Source organism: Theropithecus gelada, chromosome 14 (genome assembly GCF_003255815.1).
Source record: "Theropithecus gelada isolate Dixy chromosome 14, Tgel_1.0, whole genome shotgun sequence".
NCBI classification, from domain to species: domain Eukaryota; kingdom Metazoa; phylum Chordata; class Mammalia; order Primates; family Cercopithecidae; genus Theropithecus; species Theropithecus gelada.
Window position 1 is genome coordinate 5,137,118 of NC_037682.1, and position 25,732 is coordinate 5,162,849.

The 25,732-nt window shown below is 55.3% G+C and overlaps 1 protein-coding gene across 1 annotated transcript; it reads left to right on the forward strand.

The window, feature by feature from the left end:
• Window positions 1-665: 665 nt before the first annotated feature.
• On the forward strand, window positions 666-10,334 carry FGF3 (fibroblast growth factor 3). Its single transcript, XM_025358337.1, has 3 exons — window positions 666-1,370; window positions 3,592-3,695; window positions 9,603-10,334. Exons 1-3 carry the CDS (start codon window positions 1,151-1,153, stop codon window positions 9,996-9,998), a joined length of 720 nt encoding a protein of 239 aa, XP_025214122.1. The 5' UTR covers window positions 666-1,150; the 3' UTR covers window positions 9,999-10,334.
• The last annotated feature ends 15,398 nt before the right edge of the window (window positions 10,335-25,732 follow it).

Here is a 25,732-nt window from a genome sequence, read left to right on the forward strand (position 1 = left end):
TTCTCCGCCGCTCTGTCTTCTTTCCGTCTCCCCTGCCTCCTCTCTTTGGCCAATCTCTGTCATTCACATTTTCCATGTCTTTCCTGTCCTTTCCTTCTCCGTTTTTCTCTATCTGCATCTCTTTCTCTCTAGGGCTCTCTGTCTGCGTCCACTTCTCTGGCTCTCGCGTCCCTCCTCCTGCCTCTCCAGGACCCTCTCTGGACCGCCACAGGGACGGGATCCTCCGAGGCCTGCCCGACGAGCGCTAACCCCACCACTCCGGGTGCCCGGTTGGGGTGCGCAACAGAAGATAGCATCTCCAGTCCCGGCCCGCCCGCGCCTTGCAAGGCTGAGGACGGCACCGCTGCTCCTGCAGGAAGCGCCGAGCGCAGACACAAACCCGGGGCTCCCCACGCGTGCCCTCGCCCCGGAGCCTTCCCGCCGCCGCCCTCCACGGTGCCCTTCATTATGCGCCGCCTTTAATGGGCGTTTGTCAGCTCGACTTCCCCGCAAGTTGTTTTCACGGACATCAGTCATTGGCGGCGGCCCCATTGTGCAGGGGGATTGATGGGGAGCGGGAGGGGGTGACAGGGCCTGGGGCGGCCGCCTCAAGGGCTCGGTCTATAATTTTCGGAGACATAATTGGTCTGGGGGAGGGGGCGGGGGAGGGGCGGGGAAGGGACCTTTCAGAGCCGGGAGGGCGTTCGGGGGCGTGGGGCGTGCTGCGGAGCGGAGCCGTGGCTCGACGGCCGTGCGCTGGGGGCGAGTGTATGCAGGCGGCGCCCGGCCCGAACCCCGAGCTCCTCGGGGCTCCCCACCCGCCGGCCTCCCGCCCCTCCCGCGCCTCCGCCTGGGGACCACGTCGGCCTTTTGTTGCCCAACCGTCCTTTCTTTCAGCGCTTTGCGCAGCAACGGAAATTTCATTGCTCCTGGGTGGAAATTAAAGGGACTCGCGATCGCTCTCTCCCTCTCCCTCTCCCACTCTCCCTCTCTTTCTCTCTCTCGCCCACCTTTTCCCCTTCTTCCCCCACCTTTCCCGCGAAGCCGAAGTCAGCATCGCCAAGCGCGGGAGCCCGCTCCGAGCACCTCGCCGCGGCCCGGCTGCCGCCCCTTCCATGGGCGCCGCGCTCGCCTGCAGCCGCCGCCGCCGCGGGGTGGGCGCGATGCCACGATGGGCCTAATCTGGCTGCTGCTGCTCAGCCTGCTGGAGCCGGGCTGGCCCGCAGCGGGTCCTGGGGCTCGGTTGCGGCGCGATGCGGGCGGCCGCGGCGGCGTCTACGAGCACCTTGGCGGGGCGCCCCGGCGCCGCAAGCTCTACTGCGCCACGAAGTACCACCTCCAGCTGCACCCGAGCGGCCGCGTCAACGGCAGCCTGGAGAACAGCGCCTACAGTGAGTGCCCGACGCTGCGGGACCCCGTGGGGGAAGCGGAGCCTGGGAGGTTCGGGCCCGGGAGAAGGCACGGTGCGCTCAGGGTGTCCGGGAAAAGACCAATTGCTTCCCGCTGCCAGAAGGCGACCGCCAGGGTGTCCTCCTCGCCCTACACGTCCGGGAGAAGAGCGCGCGCTGGGGTCCGAGCAGAACTCGGGGGGATGGGCGTTCACGTCCGAAGAGGGCGCCGGCGGCTGTCAGAGTCGGTCCCCGGTCCAGCCCGCTGGTCTGAGGGGACGCGAGCTAGGCGACCCCTGGGCTCCCGGCTCTGCTGCTTTGGGCAGCTCTGACAAGTTTAAGCCCTTTGAATGTGTCGGAGAAAAGGAGCCGGACAAGGCATTTATCATCCTCTTTATTATTTTGACGACTTCTCCTCCTCCTGCCGACCCCTGGACGCCCCGCCGTCCCCTCCGCCCTTCCCGCTCGCGGCTGCCCAGGTGGCTGCCCCAGCCGCTGCCTCTGAGCGGAGGACTCCTGCCCTGCGGAGCTCGGTTCCCCAGCCGCGGCCGCCTCCGACAGTTATTCCCCGCGCTGGAATCTGCACCTCCCCCGCCTCCTCCCTGGCTGCACAGCGACGGGAGGGTGGGGGCTCTCGCCGTCGGGACGCGCGGATCAGGAGCGCGGAGCGGTGTCCTCCCCTACGTGGGGGTGCAGACACACACCCTCCCCCGCAGCACGCAGGACCCGCGGCCCGGGCTGCGCTCACCGCGGGAGTCCGCCGGGCAACACGGTTAGGCTCCTCTGGTCACAGGGACCTGAGGCCCTCGCCGAGCCCTTTAAGGAGCAGGATAGCGGAGCTCAAGGCCCGAGAGGACCGCGTGGGGAGGGTGGGAGGGCAGTCAAGACCACAGTGGTCTTCGGGTGCGCCGCGCGGCGCTCGGCTCCGGCCCCGGGCTCAGGAAGCGGTGCGGTGGATTGAAGGTGGCGGCGGCAGTAAACTGCGGCTTCCTCCAGGAAAGCCGTAGCCCTGTGAGGGCTCCCTGGGGACACGCGCCTCCGGAGCCGCACGGTGGGCACCAGCTGTTGCCAGGGGGTCCGAGTGTGCCGAACTCGTCTCACAAAGACACCCCGGCTCTCTCCAAAGCCAGGCTCCCCCTCGAGTCGCACAGCATCCAAACTTCTTGGTGCTGGCTGCTCAGGGGGAGGGGAGGGCTCGTCCCCGCAGCCGCCCCGGTCCTGCGTCGAGACTCTGGCTTCGTTGGTCCCCCGGGCGGTCACCGCCGAGGCCGCCCAGCCTGCGCACTGGGAAGGCGGGAGGCTCGCAGCCTGCACCGTAGCAGCCCTGGGCTGGAGCAAAAGCCCGGTGGCGACCGCGGCCGTGCTTGGACCGCGTGCCAGGAGCGCGGTCCTGAGAGGCATCCCCTGGAGAGGGTGCGGGCAGTCGCCCCAATCCCTTCGCAGCCTCTGTTGGGAGACAGTGACCCCAACCCGGCCTTTGATGCAGTCCCCCGCCCCCAGCCTCCGCCACTGCACTCGTGTATCCAGAAGGAAAGGCGGGAGGGGAGATTTAAACTTTCTTATCCCTGGCGAGTGGGTGAGACCCACCCAGCTTCCCTCTGCGGGCTCCAGGGTCTAAACCGGCTTCCTGCCCTTCCAGGTACAATGATCTCCCGCCAGGTCTACGGCCAGAAGGATTTGGGTGGCAGGCACCCTGTGTGTTGTTGTCAGTGGGTTTTATTACCAGCCTGGCTCATCAGGGCCCAGCTTTCCTGCTGTCTGGCGCAGGTATTGGGGACCGTGCAGTCCCAGAGCTCAGACTCTCATGACTGCCGCGAGGGCTTGATTTCCCGCTCAGGCACATGTGCAGGGGCCTGACAGTCACCCAGCCATAGTGGTCCCCACTTGCTTGTCTGTCGGATGATGAAGGCACCTGGCAAGATGTTGTGAGGTTGGAATGGAAACCATCCTGCGGGCAGCGTCAGCGGGTGGAAATGTTAATTGCATCGTTTCCCTCCCAGGTTTGAATGAGGACAAACCTTCCCTGAGGTCTCCTTCTCTACCTCCTGTCTAGTGACTTCTCCCTCCCTGAACTTCCACTCACTCTGTGACCTGTGGGTTGTGTGCTACCCTCCCCAGCCCTGAGCCCGGGGTGTGGCTTTGGGCAAGGCCAGCTGGGCATCAGCCGCCTGCTCCGTGGCTCTGTGGGGGGCGCTGGGAGTGAGGCACCTCTCATTTCTCCCAGGTATTCTGGAGATAACGGCAGTGGAGGTGGGCATTGTGGCCATCAGGGGTCTCTTCTCCGGGCGGTACCTGGCCATGAACAAGAGGGGACGACTCTATGCTTCGGTGAGTCCAGGCTGTCCCGTGGGTGGGCACTGTGGGAGTAGTGGTCTGGCCTGCACATCACACCAGAAGATGGGGCATGTGGGCAGTAGAATGCTTTGCTCAGGTACATGGGACCCGAGCTGGGAACAGACCCTGGCGCAGGGCTCCGCGCCCAGTGATCTTTGGCTGTGTCTGTTAGAGGCTGCTCCGTGAGTGACCTGGAGCCTTGCCCTGGCAGACCTGGAATCTAGAGAATGCCAGGTTAGCAAAGGTTCCCCCCATCCTCGTCATCACTACCATCCTCCCTTGAGAGTAGCTGAGAGCAGGGAAGTGATTGTCCCCCAAATTTCCACCAAAATAAATGGACCCAAGGCAACCTGGGAGTGTTCCTTGGGGCAGCCAGAGCTCTCCTGGGAGCATGGGGAGGAGGGCGCTGGGCCAGCTCTGCAGGTTCCCTTCAAGGGTGGAAAGGTGAGAGCTGAAGCCTAGGAGGGGAAGAGAGATGGTGCCCATGTCCCGGGCACACAGGAGCCTTGGAGCCCAGGCTTGGGACCCAGTCTATTTACTGCCTGGGCCTCCGTGTAACCAAAAAGAGTCTCCTTACTCTGCAGGTATGGCAGTGCCCCTCCTCATAAGGGGTAGGGCTGGGGAATACACAGAGTAAAATACATGTAACGGGGAAATGTGCTACCTCCGACTAGTCATTACATGCAATTTGGCTGATACTTCCTTGGGCAATGAGAGGTTTTCCATCCACAAGTAGTCTAGCCGACGCGGCCCGAGGACGATCTCCCTGCAGTGAGCTCTCTGCTCAGTCCTGCGCACAGAGGACACACCGTGCAGCTCCCTCTCACATAAGCCGATGATTTCATCACAGATTTTTAGCCGTTTTGATAAAGGAAGGTCCAGAAAGCTGGAATGCACCCCTTCATTTTCTCTGGTCCAGAGGCCACTCCCTCCTTCCTCCCACCCATTCACCCATCCACTCATCCATCCACCCATCCACCCATTCATCCACCCATCCACTCATCCACCCATCCACTCATCCACCCATCCATCCACCCATTCACCCATCCACCCATCCATCCACCCATCCACCCATTCATCCACCCATCCACTCATCCACCCATCCATCCACCCATTCACCCATCCACTCATCCATCCACCCATCCACCCATCCATCCACCCATCCACTCATCCACCCATCCATCCACCCATCCACCCATCCACTCACCCATCCATCCATCCACCCATCCACCCATTCATCCACCCATCCACTCATCCACCCATCCATCCACCCATTCACCCATCCACTCACCCATCCATCCATCCACCCATCCACCCATCCATTCACCCATCCACTCATCCACCCATCCATCCACCCATTCACCCATCCACTCACCCATCCATCCATCCACCCATCCACCCATTCATCCACCCATCCACTCATCCACCCATCCATCCACCCATTCACCCATCCACTCACCCATCCATCCATCCACCCATCCACCCATTCATCCACCCATCCACTCATCCACCCATCCATCCACCCATTCACCCATCCACTCACCCATCCATCCATCCACCCATCCACCCATTCATCCACCCATCCACTCATCCACCCATCCATCCACCCATTCACCCATCCACTCACCCATCCATCCATCCACCCATCCACCCATTCATCCACCCATCCACTCATCCACCCATCCATCCACCCATTCACCCATCCACTCACCCATCCATCCATCCACCCATCCGTCTGACATTCAGTCCATTCATCAGTGTCCTGGAAGCTGTGTCTGGGAGCAGGGGCCCTCATGGTGCCAGCTTCTGCCATAGGGGACCCAGGATTTGGGGAGACAATAAAGCATGACATGAGGGGGTCCCAGTGGTTCAGAGCCCACCTGGGGCTTTCATGCCTGAGAGCTCGCAGTCTGGCTTTGAGAAGGGTGGACAGAGGCTCCTAGCCCCACAAGGGATGCTGAGGCTGGGGGTAGCCAAGCAGTCTGGTTGGAGGGTGTGGAACTTTCCAGAGTGCCCAGTGGAGAAGTTCCCACTGCCCTGAAGACAACCTGAGAGGCATAGTAGCCTGGATGCCAATCCCATCGCCTGCCACCTGCCACCTGGTACCACAGTCCTGCATGTGGCCAGCTTGCTTAGGAGTGCTGTCCCGCCATGGGGCTCCCTGGACTTTGCTGGCAGCATGCTTGCCCTTGGGCCAGCTCATTCCTCTGGGCCAGTGAGCACTGCACCCCGACACTCCTGGGTCTGGTCCTGACCTCCCTTCTGAGGTATAGACCACCCTCCCACAATGTCCTGCTGGCTCAGACTCTCCAACCGAACTCAGCAGCTCCCCGACTCCCCATCTTAATCATTGCCCCACCGGCCACTCACTCTCACCCAGAGTGGGCTGGGAGTCACGGTAGACCCCTCCTGCTGTTCAGCCCATCCCTAGACCTCAGACCATGCCCCTGCATCTCTTCAGCCCACGCACCTCACCTCCCTCTGCCTCATTCCCGAGGCCACACCTTATAAGGCAGGCTCCTCACTTCCCACCTGGATCACCGCTCCAGCCTCTCCCACCTCCAGTCCATCTGTTTGTCAAGCCATCCTTTCATCTTCCTTCCTTCCTTCCTTCCTTCCTTCCTTCCTTCCTTCCTTCCTTCCTTCCTTCCTTCTTTCCCTCCCTCTCTCCCTCCCTCCCTCCCTCCATCCCTCCTTCCCTCCTTTCCTCCTTCCTTCCTTCTTTCCTTCCTTCTCCTTCCTTCATTCTCTTCACCCATCTGTCCATACACCTCTCCTTCCTTCCTTCTTTCCTTTCTTTCATCCTTCTTTCCATCCATGCTTCCATCTGTTCATCTGTCCATCTACCCATTCACCTGTCCATCCATCCATTGTCCCTCCTTCCTTCCATCCTGTCACCCATCCACCCATCCATCCATCCATCCATCCATCCATCCACCCACCCACCCATCCATCCAGCCACCTATCCATCCATCCATCCATCCATCCATCCATCCATCCATCCATCCAGCTATCCATCCATCCACCCAGCCAGCCAGCCATCCACCCATCCACCCATCCATCCGTCCACCCACTCATCTGACATTCAGTTCTTCATTCACCAGTCAGTGTCCTGGGAACTTACTGTGTGTTGCACTCTGCTAGGTACATGTTAAGGGGGCTTCCTAAAAAAGCAAATCAGCCCATTTCATGGCTTCTGAGGACTCCCATCACACCCAGGCATCCCACAGGCACCTTACCTCCACCCACAGAGCAGCAGCCCAGGTGCCACCTGCTCCCAGTGTGGCTGTCATCCAAAGGTTGAGCCTCCTCCAGCCTCCGGAAGCTCCCTCAACTCCCAAGCCATCTATGCTGCTCACGCCACACCCTCACTGCCTGGAATGCCCTCCTCCAGAAAATGCCCACTAAAAAGTGCCCACCCCGCCCTTCCAGCTCTCTTCAGAAGCTACCTCCTCAACAAAGTGGCTTTGGAGTCTGCTTCCTCCCCACCCCTCATGGGGTGGGAGCGGCCCTGGGGGAGGGGCCTGTGGGACCAGGTCTGGTGGGATGGCAGTGTCAGGACGCACATTGGAAAGCGTTGTCACGGCAAGTCCCAACTGCAGCAGCTCTGGAGTCTACGGCCCCGATCCCTGAGCCGACACCTTCTGCCTTGGTCATCTCGGCCGCCCCAGGTGCCCTACCTCGTGTCAGCGAGTGATCTACACTGCCCCCAATCTCCCACCTCAGGAGGGCCTGAGCCCCTGCCACCTGAGGCTCACAGGCACGTGTCCGTCAGTGGCCCACCCCCCAAGTGGCCCTGCAAAGAGAAAGCCTACCGCCTGGCCTCTCTGGCCCTGAGAGGACGCACCTGCTGCAGGATCGAGGGATGTGGGGAAGCTCAGGTCCTGCCCTGAGCTTCTCACAGTCTGGGCTTGGAGCCAGACACTAACATGGCATACCCAGTGCGTGGGGTGGGGAAGTCGGCCCTGAGCCCACCCGCTCATTCCCAGATAGCCCCTGAGCCCCAGGCTATGTGGGGTCAGGCACAGATCAGATACTGTTCTATCCCCCTGTGATGTAGGGCCTGGCACCACCCCGGGCCTCAGTTTCCACATCTATAAACATGGAGACTGGTCTTGGACAGTAACATCCATACTGTGACCCAGGGGGCCCTGGGGCTCCAAGAGGGCTGGAGAGCAGGGGGGCTTTGGGTCATGGGGAGAGGCAGCCCCTACCACCAGGTCAAGCCTTCCACCCTTCCCTGCTCTGGGCTTTCATGTCGCTAGAAAAGAGGTTGGGGTGCTTGAAGCATCCTGTTCCCTGAGGTCCTGCTGGGTCAGATACTGCTGGGTCCAGCCTGGGAGCCCCGGAGGCCATTGCCACTCTCCCTCTCTCCCATGGGACACCACACCCTAGATGGGGACAGACCATGAGGGCCTCCGACTCCTCCCTGTGGCCAGTCCCCAGGAGGAAGGCAAGATGCTGCTGTCTACTTTGCACCTGCTGCTTCCACTTCTTACCACCCTTTCTGGTTTGGAGGGAGCAGCTCCTCTCAGTCACCCCCTTAGGGAGGCGGCCCTAGACGTTGCCACCCTCCTGTAGCTGGGACTGAAGCCCAGTGGGTCTGCATAAGGCATACCCACCCCATCCCTATCCCACAGACTAAGAAGACCCCATGAGGCACCCCCGGAGGGAACCTCCCATGGCCAGGCCTTGGGGATGTTAGTGTAAGCTCCTTCAGTTCAGAGCTTCACTGTGCCTTTGAGAGGGCAGGGTCCCTTCTGCCCTTCCCCCACTGCACCCGGGGCCTGACAAGGATCCCATTAATCTCTGATGACAAAGCAGTGTCCTCTCTGTCCTGCTTGTGGTGGGACACCCCAGCTTCTCTCTCATCCTAAGAACAGCAGTATCTGTGGCATTGATTGAGCACGTGCCTCATGCCAGGCCCCGGCCCCTGCTCTGTACTGTAACCTCTTCAACCTGCAAGGCAGGACCCTCCAGCTTCAGAGAGTGCTGCTCAGGGGTCAGTGACCCCAGCTGGGACCCCTGAGTGCAGCGTTTAACGGAGAGTCTGGGCTCATGAAACCTGGCTGTGTCCCCTTCCCTTCCTGCTTTTCATATTCTTTCTTCTTTTTTCTTTTCTGCAATTTCTTTTCTTTCTTTTTTTTTTTCTTTTGAGTCAGAGTTTTGCTCTTGTCACCCAGACTGGAGTGCAGCAGCACAATCTCTGCTCACTGCAGCCTCTGCCTCCCGGGTTCAAGAGATGCTCCCGCCTCAGCCTCCTGAGTAGCAGGATTACAGGCGTGTGCCACCACACCTGGCTAATTTTTTATATTTTTAGTAGAGACAGTTTTGCCATGTTGGGCAGGCTGGTCTCGAACTCCTGACCTCAGGTGATTCACCCGCCTCAGCCTCCCAATGTGCTGGGATTACAGGCATGAGACACCTCACCCGGCCTCTGTAGTTTCTTTAAAAGCGATCTGGGTGCTGTCATCTTCCTTTGTCCAAATGCCCAGTCCTTGCTGATGTCCACGCTGCCAGCAGACCCCCAGGGCACCTAGGTTGGCTGGCCCGGTCTCTGCTCCACAGATAACCCTACACATCCCTGTGCTGGGTCAGCGCCCTCAGACGGGGGACAGAGGCTGGTGGAAGGCAGAGAGCAGGAGCTGGGAGTTGTTTGGTACAGCTTTGAGAGAAGGTGACCTTTGGGCAGAAGGCCAAGTTCACCAGGCACACAGGGGAGGAAGGGCATGCCGGGCAGAGGGCAAGGCCTAGGCAAAGGTGTGGCTGGCTGAGAGTGCGCCGGGGTTTGGCACTGGACCGATTAGCCTCAAAGGAGGGGAGGGAGGTATCCGGCAACCCTGGGCCCTGACGCTGGCGCCGTCTCCCCGGGCCACTGACCGTGACATCTCATCCCCGCAGGAGCACTACAGCGCCGAGTGCGAGTTTGTGGAGCGGATCCACGAGCTGGGCTATAACACATACGCCTCCCGGCTGTACCGGACGGTGTCTAGTACGCCTGGGGCCCGGCGGCAGCCCAGCGCAGAGAGACTGTGGTACGTGTCTGTGAACGGCAAGGGCCGGCCCCGCAGGGGCTTCAAGACCCGCCGCACGCAGAAGTCCTCCCTGTTCCTGCCCCGCGTGCTGGACCACAGGGACCACGAGATGGTGCGGCAGCTGCAGGGTGGGCTGCCTAGACCCCCTGGTAAGGGGGTCCAGCCCCGACGGCGGCGGCAGAAGCACAGCCTGGGTGGCCTGGAGCCCTCGCAGGTTCAGGCCCCGAGACTGGGCTCCCAGCTGGAGGCCAGTGCGCACTAGCTGGGCCTGGTGGCCACCGCCAGAGCTCCTGGCACGTCTTGGTGTGGCAGCCTCTCGACTCTGACTCTCCTCCTTGAGCACGTGCCCCTGCGTCCTGCCTCTGGGTTCTCAGCTATTTCCAGAGCCAGCTCAGATCAGGGTCCAATGGGAACTGAAGAGGGCCCAAGTCGGAGCTCAGAGAGGGGTGCCTGCAATGCAGGGCATTTGTGGGTCTGTGTGGCAAGAAGCTCGCAGGGAAGGGCCTGAGTGCCAGCCCTGGCAGACCGAGGAGCCTCCCAGGAGCAGCCGGGCAGCATGGGGCTTTGCGTCATCAAAACATTAAAGTATTTTATTCTACTCTGTCGTTTGGTAGATGGTAATGCAGGCTGATGAGCGCTTGCCGCCTTTACTGGAACGTGCTTGCTTTGAGCACAGCAGAATCCGCGCTGGCACCAGCCTGCGTCAGCTGAGGCTTTAAGAGGAAGACGGTATTCCTAGAGATCGGGCTAAAGGTGCACTTCAGTCCCCTGGTTTTAGAAAGTTATGATTTTTTTGGATGGATGGATGGAAACATGCTAAGGCATGTTTGTGCATGTGTGTGCATCGTGTGTGTGCATCGTGTGTGTGCATCGTGTGTGTGCATCGTGTGTGTGCATCGTGTGTGTGCATGGAGAGAAGGATCGTGTATTTATGAAAGCATGAGTGCACATGTGGGTATGTGTGTTCTTGTGTTAGTGCATGCCTGTGTGTGGACATGTATGTGTGTGTATGTTTCTGGGTGTGTCTGAATGTGTGATGTGCGTGTGTCTGTGCGTGTGTGTGTATGTGCGTGTGGAGAGAGAGACAGAGAGGTTTACTCTTCTAAAACTCTAAAAAGCTCCTTCCTCTGGAAGCTGTGCGCTTCTCCAGGGACTCTTTAGAGCAACTGTATCAGGTCAGGCAGCACAGAAACTTCCTTTATCCTTACAACCTGCTCTTGGGACCTGTGCACCCCATCTTTACCTGAGAAGGTGAGGCTCAGAGAACCAATTACGTGGTGGCCAGGCCCTGCCTTGGACTAGGTGCCTCCTCACACCTGTTCCCCAACAATGGCATGGGTGGGATCACCTGGGCCAGCCCAGGCGAGAGCCAGCATGGGCAGTGTACAAACCTCTCCTGGCACTTTGCAGGATGGGCAGGGCCCAGGTGAGGAGCCTGTCCTGAGCCTGGGGCTGTGAGGACCATCACTCTCTGTTCCCATGACCTTCCAGAGGTCAGAGAGCCCAGACTCAGAGAGCCCAGGGTCAGAGAACTTAGGGTCAGAGAGGCCAGAGTCAGAGAGCTGAGACTCAGAGAGTCCAGGGCCAGAGAGTTTATGGTCACAGAGCCCAGAGTCAGAGAGCCCAGACTCAGAGCCCCCTGACTGGTCAGTGCAGACTCACCAAACCCACAGGGAGGCCGGGCTCCTCACTGGCATGTGTGCAACACAAGTGAAAATCTTGGTGCCTCCTTCAGCTCCCAGCGCAAGTCAGATTTCCTGGAATGGCTCCCTGCAGGGACACACATTCATGGCAGTCAGCAGGAGAAGGGCGTAGGCTGAGCTCTGCTGTGGGTTTTGTTGTTTCTCAAGAGTGGGATGGGGCAGGGGCTGCCATTACTTCCACCTTGCAGATGATGACCCTGAGGCCTGGCAAGGGGAACTTGCCCAGGGGCCATGTCGACGCAGGGGAAGCAGCGGCACCCAGTGCTACAGGATCAACAGATGGCTCCTGATGAAGGCGTAGGAGACACTGGGGGCTCTTGTTTAACATGTAAAACAGCTTGGACAAGAGAATGTGGATTTTTCGCAGCAGACAGCTATGCTGAGGTCACCTTCCCACACCAGAGTCCAAGGGACTTTATTTTGTGTGTGTGTTTGGGGGGTCATGGGTTGAATTACATCCTCTCCCCAGAGTTTATCTGCTGAAGTCCCAACCCCTAGTACCTCAGCATGTGACCTTATGCAGAAATGGGGTCATTACAGATGCAACTGGTGAAGATGAGGTCACATAGGAGTAGAATGACCCCTGAAACCATTGTGACCAGGGTCCCCCTTAAGGGACACGTGGACACAGCCGTGCATACAGGAGGATGCCATGAGAGCGTAAAGGTGGGGACAAGTGTGACACTGCTACAAGCCCAGGAGTGCCAAAGTTTGCCAGCAAATACCAGCAGCTAAGGGACAGGAAAGGAACAGACTCTGCCCTGTAGCCCTGAGAAGGAGCCAACACTACTGACACCCCGGTCTCGGACATCCAGCCCAGAGTCCTGCAGATGATAAATGTCTGTTTGAGCCACTTACCCTGTGTGGGGCTGTGTTACCACAGCTTGAGCATCAGGTACAACGGGCAAGGGGCCTGCTGGCCTCCAAAAGGAGAGCGACCCCGCTTCTGCTGGATGAGGGGAAGGTGAGAGAAGGCGGGCAACAGGCTGAGAGCATGGGCTTCCTGGGAGGCGTCAGAGGGTGCCCGCTGCTTCTGGTGCCACGGTGGGAACTCCTGCTTCCTTACACACAGGAGGGGCTAGGGGCAGGTAGAATTCTCCTGAAAGGAAAAAGGGTACGGGGGTGAGGGGGTCCTGGGACCCAGCACCCATCGCTGTTAGATGGTTCACCTGCGTCACGTGTGTTCAAGGCGGGCAATGCCTGGAGACCCCACACCCGTGGCTCTGTGGGAAGATGCCTTCTAGGTCAAGAAAGGCCGCCCCAGGGGCTCCAGGGACAGTGGCCTCCCTGCTTGCATTTTCGTGACCCAGAGGGAACCAGAAGGGAGAGAAAGGGGCTGAGCTGGTGGGGCAGGTCTTTGCCTGTTGAGTCTCTGGGACGTTGGGTCCAGAACCTGTCAGGAGTAAGAATGGAAAAATTATGCAGCCTATGAAAAATGGCACAGTGGCTCCTCAAAGCACTAAACAGAGAGCTACCACGTGATCCAGAAATTCCACTTCCGGGCATATCCCCAAAGAAATGAAAGCAGGAACATGGATAGATGTTTGCACACTCATGTTCATAACTGTGCCATTTGCAGTAGCTCAGAGGTGGAAACAAGGCAAGTGTATTAGTCAGGGTTCTCTAGAGGGATGGGACGAATAGGATATATATATAAAGGGGGAGTTGGTTAAGTATTAACTTACACAATCACAAGGTCCCACAATAGGCCATCTGCAAGCTTGAGGAGAAAGGAGAGCCAGTCTGAGTCCCAAAACTGAAAATCTTGGAGTCAGATGTTTGAAGGCAGGAAGCATCCAGCATGGGAGAAAGATGTAGGCTGGGAGGCTAGGCCCATCTCGCCATTTCACCTTTTTCTGCCTGCTTTATATTCGCTGGCAACTGGTTAGGTTGTGCCCACTAGATTAAGGGTGGATCTGCCTTCCCCAGCCCACTGACTCAAATGTTAATCTCTTTTGGCAGCACCCTCACAAACCCAGGACCAATACTTTGTATCCTTCAACCCAATCATGTTGATACTATTAACCATCACATCAAGTATCCATCAGTAGAGGGATGGATGAATAGAATGTGCTCCATTGATGCAATGGAATGCCATTCTTCCTTAAAAAGGAAGGACATGGCTGGGCACGGTGGCTCACGCCTGGAATCCCAGCACTTTGGGAGGCCGAGACAGGCAGATCACTTGAGGCTAGGAGTTCAAGACCAGCCTGGCCAACATGGTGAAACCTCGTTTCAACTAAAAATATTAAAATTAGACTGGGTGCAGTGGCTCACGCCTGTAATCCCAGCACTTTGGGAAGCCGAGGCAGGTGGATCACCTGAGGTTACCTGAGGCAGGCAGATCACTGAGGCGGGCAGATCACCTGGCCAACATGGCAAAACCCCGTCTCTACTAAAAATACAAAAATTAGCTGGGCGTGGTGGCAAGTACCTGTAGTCTCAGCTACTCAAGAAGGCTGAGGCAGGAGAATCGTTTGAATCCAGGAGGCAGAGGCTGCAGTGAGCTGAGATCGCACCACTGCACTCCAACCTGAGCGACAGAGTGAGACTCCATCTCAAAACAAAACAAAACAAAACCCACAGGCCAGGTGTGGTGGCTCACGCCTGTAATCCCAGCACTTTTGGAGGCTGAGGCAGGTGAATCCCCTGAGATCAGGACTTTGAGACCAGCCTGGTCAACACAGTGAAACCCCGTCTCTACTAAAAATACAAAAACTTAGCCGGGTGTGGTGGTGGGAGTCTGTAATCCCAGCTACTCGAGAGGTTGAGGCAGGAGAATCGCTTGAACCAGGGGGACAGAGATTGCAGTGAGCCGAGATCATGCCATTGGACTCCATCCTGGGCAACAAGAGTGAAACTCCATCTCAAACAAAAACAAAAACAAACAAACAAACAAAAAACCCACAAATATTAGCCAGGCGTGGTGGTGTGTATCTGTAGTCCCAGCTACTCAGGAGGCTGAGGCACAAGAATTGCTTGAACCTGGGAGGCAGAGGTTGCAGTGAGCTGAGATCGCGCCATTGCATTCCAGCCTGGGCGACAGAATGACACTGTCTCAAAAAAAAAAAAAAAAAAAAAAAGACATTCTGACACATGCTACAACATGAGCGAACCTTGAGGACATTGTGCTGCGTGAAAAAAATACGATACAATTTTACTTAGATGTGATCCCTGAAGTGGTCAAACCCAGAGAGACACAAAGTAGAATGATGGGTGTTGGGAGCTGGAAGAGGGGAATGGGGAGTTAGTGTTTGACGGAGAGACAGTCTCAGTTTGGGAAGATGGAAAAGTACTGAAAGTAGATGATGGTGATGGTTACAGGTTGTGGAAGCCCTCAACACAGTCAATTGTACTCTTACAATGGTGACACTCTTGCAGCACCTTGACTGCAGTGGTTCTGTTGTTCACCTTCGTGCCCTCCCCCTGGGAAGTGCTAGTTGAGAGCATTGGCAGCATCCAATAACCATTGCTGAATGAAGGGAGAAAAGGAAAAAAGGTCTTCTTGGAGTGGCCAGTAGGTTCCCTGCCTGCCCAGTTGGCCTGCACAGTGCTCTCCAGGGTAGGCACAGGCAGGGGGAGTGCTTGGCCGGGGTCTGGTCCACTCCCCGCTTTCCCCACAGGGGAAGACGGCCTTGCCTGGGTGAAGCCAAGAGAATAAGGACCCCCGCTGCCTGGCTCCCTGCGTCCCAGCCCTGCAGCCCACTCGACCTTCTCTGCATTGGATGGAGTCGGTGACTTCAATGGGGAGGGTAGGACAACCGTGGGTGCCCGAGTTTCAGCTGCTCAGAGCGGGTCTTTGAACCCCTTGGTGGGTTCAGAGGCCTCCTGCCTCCCAGGGGTTGAAGAACTCAGAAGGGTGAACCAGCAGGCCTATAATTAGTGCCCACACATTGGAGGGCCACCGTGCCTCAGCATTCCAGGGCTGTGACAGATATAGCCCCTGGAGTTGACCTCTGTCCCCACTTGGGCTGCAATGGCTGGAGTACCAGGGGCAGCCCACACTTGTGCCTGAGTGCTTGGCCGGCTGTGAGTCCACACTGAGGAAGGGGACCACGGGAGAAGGGGCTTCTGAGTGGGTAAAAAGCCAGCACACGTGCCGTTTTCAGACCTGCTGAATGAAAAGTGGCCTTAGTCATTTCTGTTGCTTGATCATGACAGCATTTGCAGCCACGTGGCCCAGAACTGGCCGCTGCCCCTCCCCAGCCTCAGTGTTCCCATCTGTCAAGTGGGGCTTCCACAGTGGTCATTGAGAGCTGCTGAGGTCATGCAGATGGGGAATGGTCTGTGAATAATAGCTGCATACACAGCCATGAGAGGATGCAGGAGAAAGCCTGGCCCTGCTCTCCAGTCAGCGGCGGGGGAGGCATAGTGCAGAGAATCAGAACACATCTCCACTAGGTGCCCTTTCTGCAGCACTCTCGCTGGAGGGACCACTGACCTGGGCCCAGAAGGAGGGGAATGAATGGAAAAGTTTAGAGGACACAGGGAGTGTTGATGGTGGGCTGGGAGATCTTGGGAGCTCTCATGCCTTGGGCAGGCTGGTTTCAAGACAGAAATTTTAAAAATTCATTTATTATCACTGATAAGCAAATACATTTATCTGTCTTTTGTATAGTTCAGGAGAAAGGCACTGTAATTCATCATCCCTCCATCCACTTATCTACTATCCATCCATAATCCATATATACATCCCTCCATCCATCCATCCATCTTTCATCTTTCCATTTATCCATCCATCATTCATTCATACATCCATCCATTCACCCATTCATCTACTCATCTACTATCCATTCATTTATCCATCCATCTTCCATCTTCCCATCCATCCGTCTTTGATCCATCCTTCTATCCTTCCATTATTCATTCATCCATCCGTCCATCTGTCCACCCATTTATCTACTCATCTACTATGCATTCATCTATCCATCTTCCATCTTTTCATCCATCCATCCATCCATCCTTCTGTCCTTCCATCCATCCATCCTTCATTCATTCATCCATTCATTCATCCATCCATCATTCATTCATCCATTCATTCATCCATCCATCCGTCTTTCCACCCGTTCATCTACTCATCTACTATCCATCCATCCATCCATCCTTCTATCTTTCCATCCTTTATTCATCCATCCATCCATCCTTCATTCATCCATCCATCCATCATTCATTCATTCATCCATTCATTCATCCATCTGTCTGTCCACCTATTCATCTACTTATCTACTATCCATTCGTCTACCAAGCCATCTTTCATCTTTTCATCCTTCCACTCATCCATCCTTCTATCTTTCCATCCATCCTTCATTCATTCATCCATCCATCATCCATCAATCCATCCATCTGTCCACCCATTCACCTATTCATCTACTTTCCATTCATCTATCAATCCATATTCCATCTTTTCATCCATCCATCCATCCTTCTGTCCTTCCCTCCATCATTCATTCACCCATCCATCCATCAGTCCACCCATTCATCTACTTATCTACTGTCAATCCATCCATCCATCCATCCATCCATCCATCCATCCATCCATCCTCCCATCCTTCCATCCATCCATGCATCTTTCCATCCATTCATTCTCTCTATCCATCCACTCCTCTACCATCCATCCAGCAAGCATATGGGCATCAATCAGTGAGTCTGGAGCCTGGGTAGAGAATGCAGCAGACACCCATGCAGCTAGCTAAATGCCAGATCCTCCGCTGGGCAGGAAGGACAGAAGTGGTGCTACCTCTCCTTGTGCATCAGAACCTTGCAGTTTCACAGGGGACAGAGTGGTCCTGCAATATGGAAAGGTTCAGATTGCAGGACTGAAGGGTGGGCAGAGAAGACAAGACAAAGAAAGAACTGGCTGCCTCGTGAGGATTGTTTAGGATCTCAGGCCTTGGAGTCAGGTCAACCTAGGCCCCAGGCACAAAGCTCCCTTCACAGGCTGTGAGGCCAGATAAAGTGCTCTGGCATCTCTGTCAATCTCAAACTCTCCCCTGCCCCAGGACCTTTGCACATGCTGTCTGTTGAGAATAATCTTCCCTCCACTCTTCACTAGTTGAGTTCCTTCACAATCTTCCCTTCTAAAGGTGTCACCTCTTCAGAGAGATCTACCATGATCACCCTACTCCAAGCTGGGATCCCTTCTCATTTTGTTCTTGCAGTGCCTTGTTATTTTCCTTCAAAGAACTCAACATAATCTGTAATTATCTAGTTAATTGTCCACTCACTGCTGTCCCCATCAGCCCCCCACATGCAAGTGAGGCACCTGGGCTATTTATTTCCACCAAGTCAAGTCTGCCTTTGGTTGAGGACTACTCCCAGGGACAGGCACTCCCTGAACTTCTGGCTTGCTCCCCTCAGACAAGAAACCCAGGGGCTTGTGACCAAAAGCCCTGGGGCCTCTTTGTGCAGAAGGGTGAGAACTGAAGGGTTATGGGTAGAACAACACCAGTGTCTGCTACATTCTATCATGATTCACCTTTTGCAGATGAGAAAACTGAGGCTCAGAGATGTGAAGCAATTTTCTCAAGGTCACACAGCCAGTGAGGGACATGTCAGGGCTGATTCCAAGATCTCTTAGGCTCCAATGCTTATATTACATGGAGCCCAAGGAGGGGAGCAAGAACAGGCAGTCGCCAAGAAGTGAGAAGTGGAAAAATAGTGTGGCAGTTCTGAAACTGCAGAACAGAGAGTTACACATGACCCAGCGATTCCACACCTAGGTATATGCCCCAGAGAAGTGCAAACACACATCCACACAAAAACCTGCATACTAATGTTTCTAGCAGCATTATTCATCATAGCCAATACAGGGCAACAACCCAAATGCCCACCAAGTGATTAATGGATAAATACAATGTATCCACTATCTACTATAGACAGCATATGCAATGCTATATGTATACAGTGCTATAGCCGTAGGATGAAATGGTGTTCACTGACAAAAGGAATGAAGTGCTGATACATCTTACACCACCTCAAGGCATGAACCTTGAGGGCTGGGTGCTAAGTGATGGAAGCCAGACCAAACGGACACATGATTCCATTCCTATGAAATGTCCAGAATAGGCAAATACATAGAGATGGGAAGTAGATTAGTGGCTTCCAGAGGCTGATGGGGAAAGTGGAGAGACTGCTTGTTGGTATGGGGTTTCTTTTGGGATGATGAAAGGGTTCTGGAATAGATGGCGATGGTGATCATCATCATACTGAGAATACAAATAATGAATTGCACTCCTTAAACGGGTGGATTGTATGGTATGTGAATGGTATCACATATGAATGATACCTCAATGAATCTGCTGGCCCAGCTGCGTGGTCTGCAAGTCTTTCTAGGAGAATGGGACTGGGCAGGACCTCCCCACTCTTGGGGACAATTTGGGGCATAGGAGGTGGGGGCTGGGTGGTACCAGGTGGTCTGGGAGGGCACCCCTGCATGCAGTACTGAGGCCTACCAGCAGATGGCAGCGACCTCGGGAATAAGCTTCAGGTGTAGCAGAGTCGGCTGAGGACACCTCGCCGGGTCTTTCCATCCATCCATCTTTCCACCTGGTTGGCAACGGTGCCTCTCTGCTGGTGGCATGCTCGTGGCACCTGCTGATTCACCCTGACCAGGCAGTCAGGGAGGAGTCAGCATGGACAGTGCCTGGTCATCCTGGCATGCCCCGATGGCACACGGAATGCAGAGGACCCCTCCCCAGGCATAAGGGCCAGGCCTGGCCTGGAGGAGGAGGTAGTGGGCCTGGGGCCTGGGTAGGGTATGCAGCAGGCGCCCATCCTTGCCACTGGAGGAAGGATGGGTAGCAGAGCTATACAAAATGATGATGATGATGATGATGACAGTGGTGGGGGGAGAGGAGGAAGGGCAGCATTTAGTGGGTGCCTTTCCCACCTGGCCATGTTGTTGTGACTCCACCTCAGCTCTCTGAGTTCTAATTCTCCCCATATGATAGAGGAATCAGAGAAGAAAGGCTTGCCCAAGGTCATGCAGCTTTCAAGAACTGGAGCCAAATTCAAACCCAGCTGCCCAGCTGGTCTTGGGCCCAGGTGGTCTTAACCCGATCTTGATTCCTTTATTCCATGTTTTTTGTCTTAGGGTGTGTGTGTGTGTGTGTGTGTGTGTGTGTGTGTGTGTGTGTGTGTGACAGAGCGAGACTGTCACTCAGACTGGAGTGCAGTGGCACGATCTCAGCTCACTGCAGCCTCTGCCTCCTGGGTTCAAGCGATTCTCATGCATGCCTCAGCCTCCTGGGTAGCTGGGATTATAGGCGCATGGTAGAGATGGGGTTTCACCATGTTGTCCAGGCTGGTCTTCAACTCCTGACTTCAAGTTATCCACCCGCCTCGGCCTCCCAAAGTGCTGAGATTCCAGGCGTGAATGACCGCACCTGGCTTGTCTTAGGTTCTTGATTTAAACCAGTGGTTCTTGAAATTTGCATTTCAGGCCCCACCCCAGATCTGCTGAACCAGAACCCTGAGGGTGACACCCAGTAATCTGTGTTTCAAGCCTGCCAGGAGGTTTGGATGCCCTAGAATTTAGGAACTCTTGATTTAAAGGGGCATCCCCATGGGTTGCTCATGCTGACTGAGCATAAAAAGTGCTCTGCTGTGGGCTGGGTGCTCTTCACCCATCATCCACTGAATTCACCCAGTGACCCTGCAAGGATGGCCACTATGATTCCCATTTTACAGGTAGGGAGACTGAGGCCCAGGGGTACAGCCTGAAGTCCCTAGCTGTGAGGGATGAGCTTAGACAGGAGGCTGGGTCTGAGAGGCCACTGTGCACCAGGTACAGTGACTGTCACCCCCAACACACACACATTCTCTATGGAGTCAGGGTTCTGGGGAAGGCATTGCCACTGAAATATGGGCATCACTGTTTGGGGACACCTCAGACCTTGTGCATGAGGGAGACAGGCCAGAGTTGGGGTGGAGGGTCACGGTCCCCTGAGGCTCACCAAGGCCTCATCTGGGGCATCCCCAGACCCCACAGCAGCAGGGTGGATCCTCCCAATGCTCACCCAACCTGCAGCCCTCCTCAAGGTACACAGGAAACACTTGCTTTCAGAACCTAAGGGGTTTGGGTCCCGCAGTTCGTCTTGGTCCCAGTTGAACCTCCCAGAGTATCTGTTTTCCCTCTATGAGTTATAATGGAATTCAGCCTAGCTATTCAGGCCAGCAAACTTAAGATACATGTACCCTAAACAAGATAAAAACTGGTGATTCTCATGTAAAGGAAGTCCAGGGTGATGAGGTTGCTCAGATTCATCAAGGACTCAGGTCCCTCCATCTTTTTCCTTCATATGTGTCATGCAGCTTTGCCTTCATGGTACAAAATGGCTTCTTAGGCTCCAGTCATCCCACCCACATTCCACCCAGCAGTAGCAAAAAAGAGGGGTTGGTTTCCTTCCTCAAAGGTCGTCTCCTAGAAGCCACACCCACTACTGTTGCATATCTTTCATTGTCCAGCCTTCAGTCACATGGCCACTCCAAGATGCAAGGAAGGTTGGGAAATGTAGTTTTTACTCCAGGCAGCCAGTGCCAGGCAAAACTCAGGACTTCTATTGCTGAGGAATAAAGAGAAAAGGGATATTGTCAGTGCCACAGCTCTTCTGAGAGTGGGCATCACAATTCCTCATCCACCCACCTGTGTGCCTCCTGGGGCTGTCAAGTGATCTTTTGTTTGTTTTGTTTTTGTTTGTGTTTTTTGCTGGCAGCTTCTTCAAATGTCAAGAATACAGGAGAATGCTTGGTGAACTGGATGTCCTCCCACCCCGCTGTGTAGTGATGTTATTTACTGCCAGTTCAGCCAGAGACCACCTGCTGGAGGTCACAGTGCTGCTGGTCCCACTCCAGGCCCAGCCATGAGAGCTTCCCCAGCTCAAGCCTGTCGGCCTCCGTCAGAGGCTTTTCTGGCATGACGCTGAGTGGCTGTCATCAGAGGCTCCTCCCCGGGTGGCCGCTGGATTTTTGGGCTGCTGCCCTCAGCTGTCACTCCCTCCCTCCCCCCAGGGTGGGGCCATGTAAGGGGCATTGGCCAGGCCAGCATCTACCTCAGAAGCACAGCCCTGACCAGGTGCAGTGGCTCACACCTGTAGTCCCAGCACTTTGGGAGGCCAAAGCAGGTGGATCACCTGAGGTCAGCAGTTTGAGACCAGCCTGACCAACATGATGAAACTCCGTCTCTACTATAAATACAAAACATTGGCCAGACACGGTGGCACACACCTGTAATCCCAGCTACTTGGGAGGCTGAGGCAGGAGAATCGCTTAAACCCGGGAGGCGGAGGTTACATTGAGCCGAGATCACGCCATTACACTCCAGCCTGGGCAACAAGAGTGAAACTCCATCTCAAAAAAAAAAAAAGAACCACAGTCCTGAGGGTGAGGGAAGCCTACAGGGCTAGCGGGCTCTGAGGGTAGCTGTGCACCAGGCCCTGTGTTCAGGCCACACATGCTTGGCCAAGTTAACCCAGCCCTGGACACTGGAAGTGGCAGTTGCACCCGAATGCTGGTGCTCAGTCCCCCCGCCTGAGGCCTCAGCTCCTCTGAGACCATTCCTTTGCCCCTCTGAGCCTCATTTCTACCCATAAAATGGGAGTGCCCCTCCCTGCCCCATGCCCCTCATAGGGAGCATGGCAGAGCTGGCAGTGTGTGAGACTCAGGTGAGAAGGTCTTAGGGTCTCTGCACAGGCGGGACCCCAGAGGTCATTGGCAGCAACCCCTGGTCTGGTGTCCACCCTAGACGGACCAGGTGGGCCTCTTAGAGAGCCGGCCACGCTGATGGCTGGGTCCTGCAGGAGAGGCTGCTGAGTAGGGATGAAGGTAGGACTTGAGTCCTAGTCCAAGGGGAGCATGACCCCTTATCCTTGGGGAGTGACATGGCCCAGCTCCAGGCCACCCTTCCATGCCCCACCCTACCCCTAGCTCCCTTGTCCATGAGGACGGAGCTGGGCAGTGGCCACGTGGCGCGGCTGCCTCCAGCAGCAGATGGTGCTATCCCACTGATCATGAGGAAGACCTGCACGGCGCCATCCATTCTTCTTGCCCAGCGTCCTTCTCTGCTCACTGACCTCCTCTCTGTGCCAGCCTGGCACCAGCCCCTGCAGGGAGAGGACGTGAGATGGGCCTGCCCCTGGGTCTGTGGGGCTGACACCAGTGAGGCACTCAGACAATGTAAGAAACCAAGAGCCCAAAGAGCCACTCCAGGTTGTGGCAAGCACTTCGCACGTCTAAAGCCTGAGCAGGCCAAAGGGACATGGTAGGGGAGACAGGTGACAATTTGACCAGGAAAACCCGACGAGGGAGGTGACAGCAAGTGAAGACCGCAGTGGCAAGAAGGAGCCAGCCTGAAGTGGGGGGTGTCTGTCAATTGCAAAGTCCCTGGGGTGCAGGAGTTCTAGCTCAGGCCCCGGGCGGCCAGGCCAGCGGGAGGCTGCCTGGAACCTGCAGAGGGGCTAGGGTGACGGAGGCAGGCAGGGCAGCCTTTGCAGGGCTGAGCCAGGGGCTCTGCATTTTGTTCTGAGTGTAGACAGGGGTTAACTCTGGGGCTGTGGCTTTAAGGGCAGGTGCAGAAGCTCCTCTACTTTTGGCTGGGGATCTTGCTTGTGGCGCACCCTGAAAAAGAGAACCTCGCTGCTCTCAGTGGAGTTGCCTGAGATGCTACTACTGCCCTGCCTCAAGGTTCCTCCACCCCCTGCTCCCCTCAGGCCCTCTCTGACCTCCCACAGAACCAAGGAATAGAAGTATCCCCAGGACTTGGCCCACGAGACCGCCAGCACCCGTCTCCTGGAAAGCTCATTGGCAAGTACCGTGAGTGACAGGTGATAGGCCCAAGTGAAGGGACCACGGACCGGCATGAACTGTGTGAGCTGCTCAGGACAGGAAAGGGCTCATATTTACAACCTCCATAGCCACTCACATTTCTAGGAAAGCTACCAAGACCCCCAGGAGATAAAGGGGCATGGAGGAGAAAACCCCAACATCAAAGCGACTCATGGAGCCATATTCAGTCCCACAGCTTCCTTTGGCTGGAACGGAAACCAAGCACTGTCTCGAAACTGACATCCAGGCCAGGCGCGGTGGCTCACACCTGTAATCCCAGCACTTTGGGAGGCCGAGGCGGGCGAATCACGAGGTCAGGAGATGGAGACCATCCTGGTTAACACGGTGAAACCCCATCTCTACTAAAAATACAAAAAAATTAGCCAGACCTGGTGGCGGGCGCCTGTAGTCCCAGCTACTCGGGAGGCTGAGGCAGGAGAATGGAGTGAACCCGGAAGGTGGAGCTTACAGTGAGCTGAGATCGAGCCACTGTGCTCCAGCCTGGGCAACAGAGTGAGACTCCGTCTCAAAAAAAAAAAAAACAAACAAAAAAAACTGCCATCCAGGCCAGGCGTGGTGGCTCATGCATGTACTCCCAGCACTTTGGGAAGCCGAGGTAAGCGGGAGTTCGAGATCAGCCTGGCCAACACAGCAAAACCTCATCTCTATTAAAAATACAACAATTAGCTGGGCATGGTGGCACAGGCCTATAATCCCAGCTACTCGGGAGGCTGACGTGGGAAGATGACTTGAACTCAGGAGATGGAGGTTGCAGTGAGCAGAGATCACACCATTGCACTCCAGCCTGGGTGGAAGAGTGAGACACTGTCTCAGAAAAACAAAAAAAAACAAACAAAACCTGCCATCCAGCCTGGGCAACATGGAGAGGCCCCATCTCAACAGAAAATGTAAAAATTAAAAATTGGTGGGGCGTGGTGGTGCATGTCTGTAATCCCAGCTACTCAGGAGGCTGAGGTGAAAGGATTGTTTCAGCCCAGGAGTGCAAGGCTGCAGTGAGCTGAGATCGCACCACTGCACTCCTGCCCGGGGGACAGACTGAAACCCCCCATCTCAAAAAGAAAAAGGAAAAGACTTTCATCCAAGCCAGGCAAGTCTGAGAAACTGTCAAGGCCAAGAAGAGTCTGTGAAGATGAGAGAGCTACACGTGACTGGTGTCTTGGCTGGATCCTGGAACAGAAAAAGGACATTAGGGGAAAACTGAGGAGCTCTGTATAAAGCATGGACTTCAGTTAATAATGATGGATCAGTATTGGTTCATTGATTATAACAAGTACACCACACTAACACAAGGTGCAAATAACAGGGGACACGAAGCACGGGGTACACAGGAACTCTCTGCACTGTCTTCGTAACTTTTTGAGAAATCTAAAATTATTTTAAAATAAATGGTTTTTTTTTTTTGTTTTTTCTTATTGTTGTTGTTGTTATTGTTGTCTGTTGTTGTTGTTTTTTGAGACAGAGTCTCGTTCTGTCACCCAGGCTGGAGTGCAGTGGTGTGATCTCAGCTCACTGCAACCTCCACCTCCCGGGTTCAAGCGATTCTCCTGCGTCAGCCTCCCTAGTAGCTGGAACTACAGGTGCCCGCCACCACGCCCAGCTAATTTTTGTATTTTTAGCAGAGATGGAGTTTCACCGTCTTGGCCAGGATGGTCTTGATCTCCTGACCTCGTGATCTGCCCACCTTGACCTCCCAAAGTGCTGGGATTACAGGTGTGAGCCACCGCACCTGGCCTAAAATAAATGTTTATTAAAACTTATTAAAAACTAAAAGTTAAGTATCATTGCCTGCTTGCCAATTAATAAAGACAAAACAAAGTAGGAAAAGAACACACACACACACACACACACACACACACACACAAAATGTATCCAGTGCTGGTGAGGATGTGGTTAAACAGGTAGCCTCCTGTGTGCCCCAAACCGCATCAGCTGACACTTTTAAATTGATACATAGTATTTTACTATTTATGGAGTACATGTGATATTTTGTTACATGCATATGATGTGTCTGTGGGTTTTTTCGTGGCACGCAAGTGTGTGTGAGAACGTGTGTGTGTTTTGAGACAGGGTCTTGCTCTGTCACCCAGGCTGGAGTGCATTGGTGTAATCATAGCATCATAGCTCACTGAGGCCTCGACCTCCTGGGCTCAAGTGATCCTTCTCCCTCAGCCTCCTGAGTAACTGGGACCACAGGAGTGTGCTACCATGCCCGGCTAATTTTTTTTTTTTTTTTTTTTTTTGTAGAGACAAGGTCTCACTATGTTGCCCAGGCTGGTCTTGAAATCTCAGGCTCAAGTGATCCTCCTGCCTCCACCTCCCATCTGCTGGGATTACAGGCATAAGCCACTGTGCCTGGCCCTGTGCATAGAATATGTGACACTCAGGTAGGGTGTTGGGGTGCTAATCACCTTGAGTACTGGTCATTTCTATGTGTTAGAAACACTTCGACTGG

What these genes read in the sequence shown, in the direction of transcription:
- FGF3 (XM_025358337.1), top strand. Translation starts at nt 1,151, where the DNA reads ATGGGCCTAATCTGGCTGCTGCTGCTCAGCCTGCTGGAGCCGGGCTGG. An exon ending in CCTGGAGAACAGCGCCTACA is followed by an intron (nt 1,371 to 3,591) that starts GTGAGTGCCCGA and finishes CATTTCTCCCAG; the next exon opens with GTATTCTGGAGATAACGGCA. An exon ending in GGGGACGACTCTATGCTTCG is followed by an intron (nt 3,696 to 9,602) that starts GTGAGTCCAGGC and finishes TCATCCCCGCAG; the next exon opens with GAGCACTACAGCGCCGAGTG.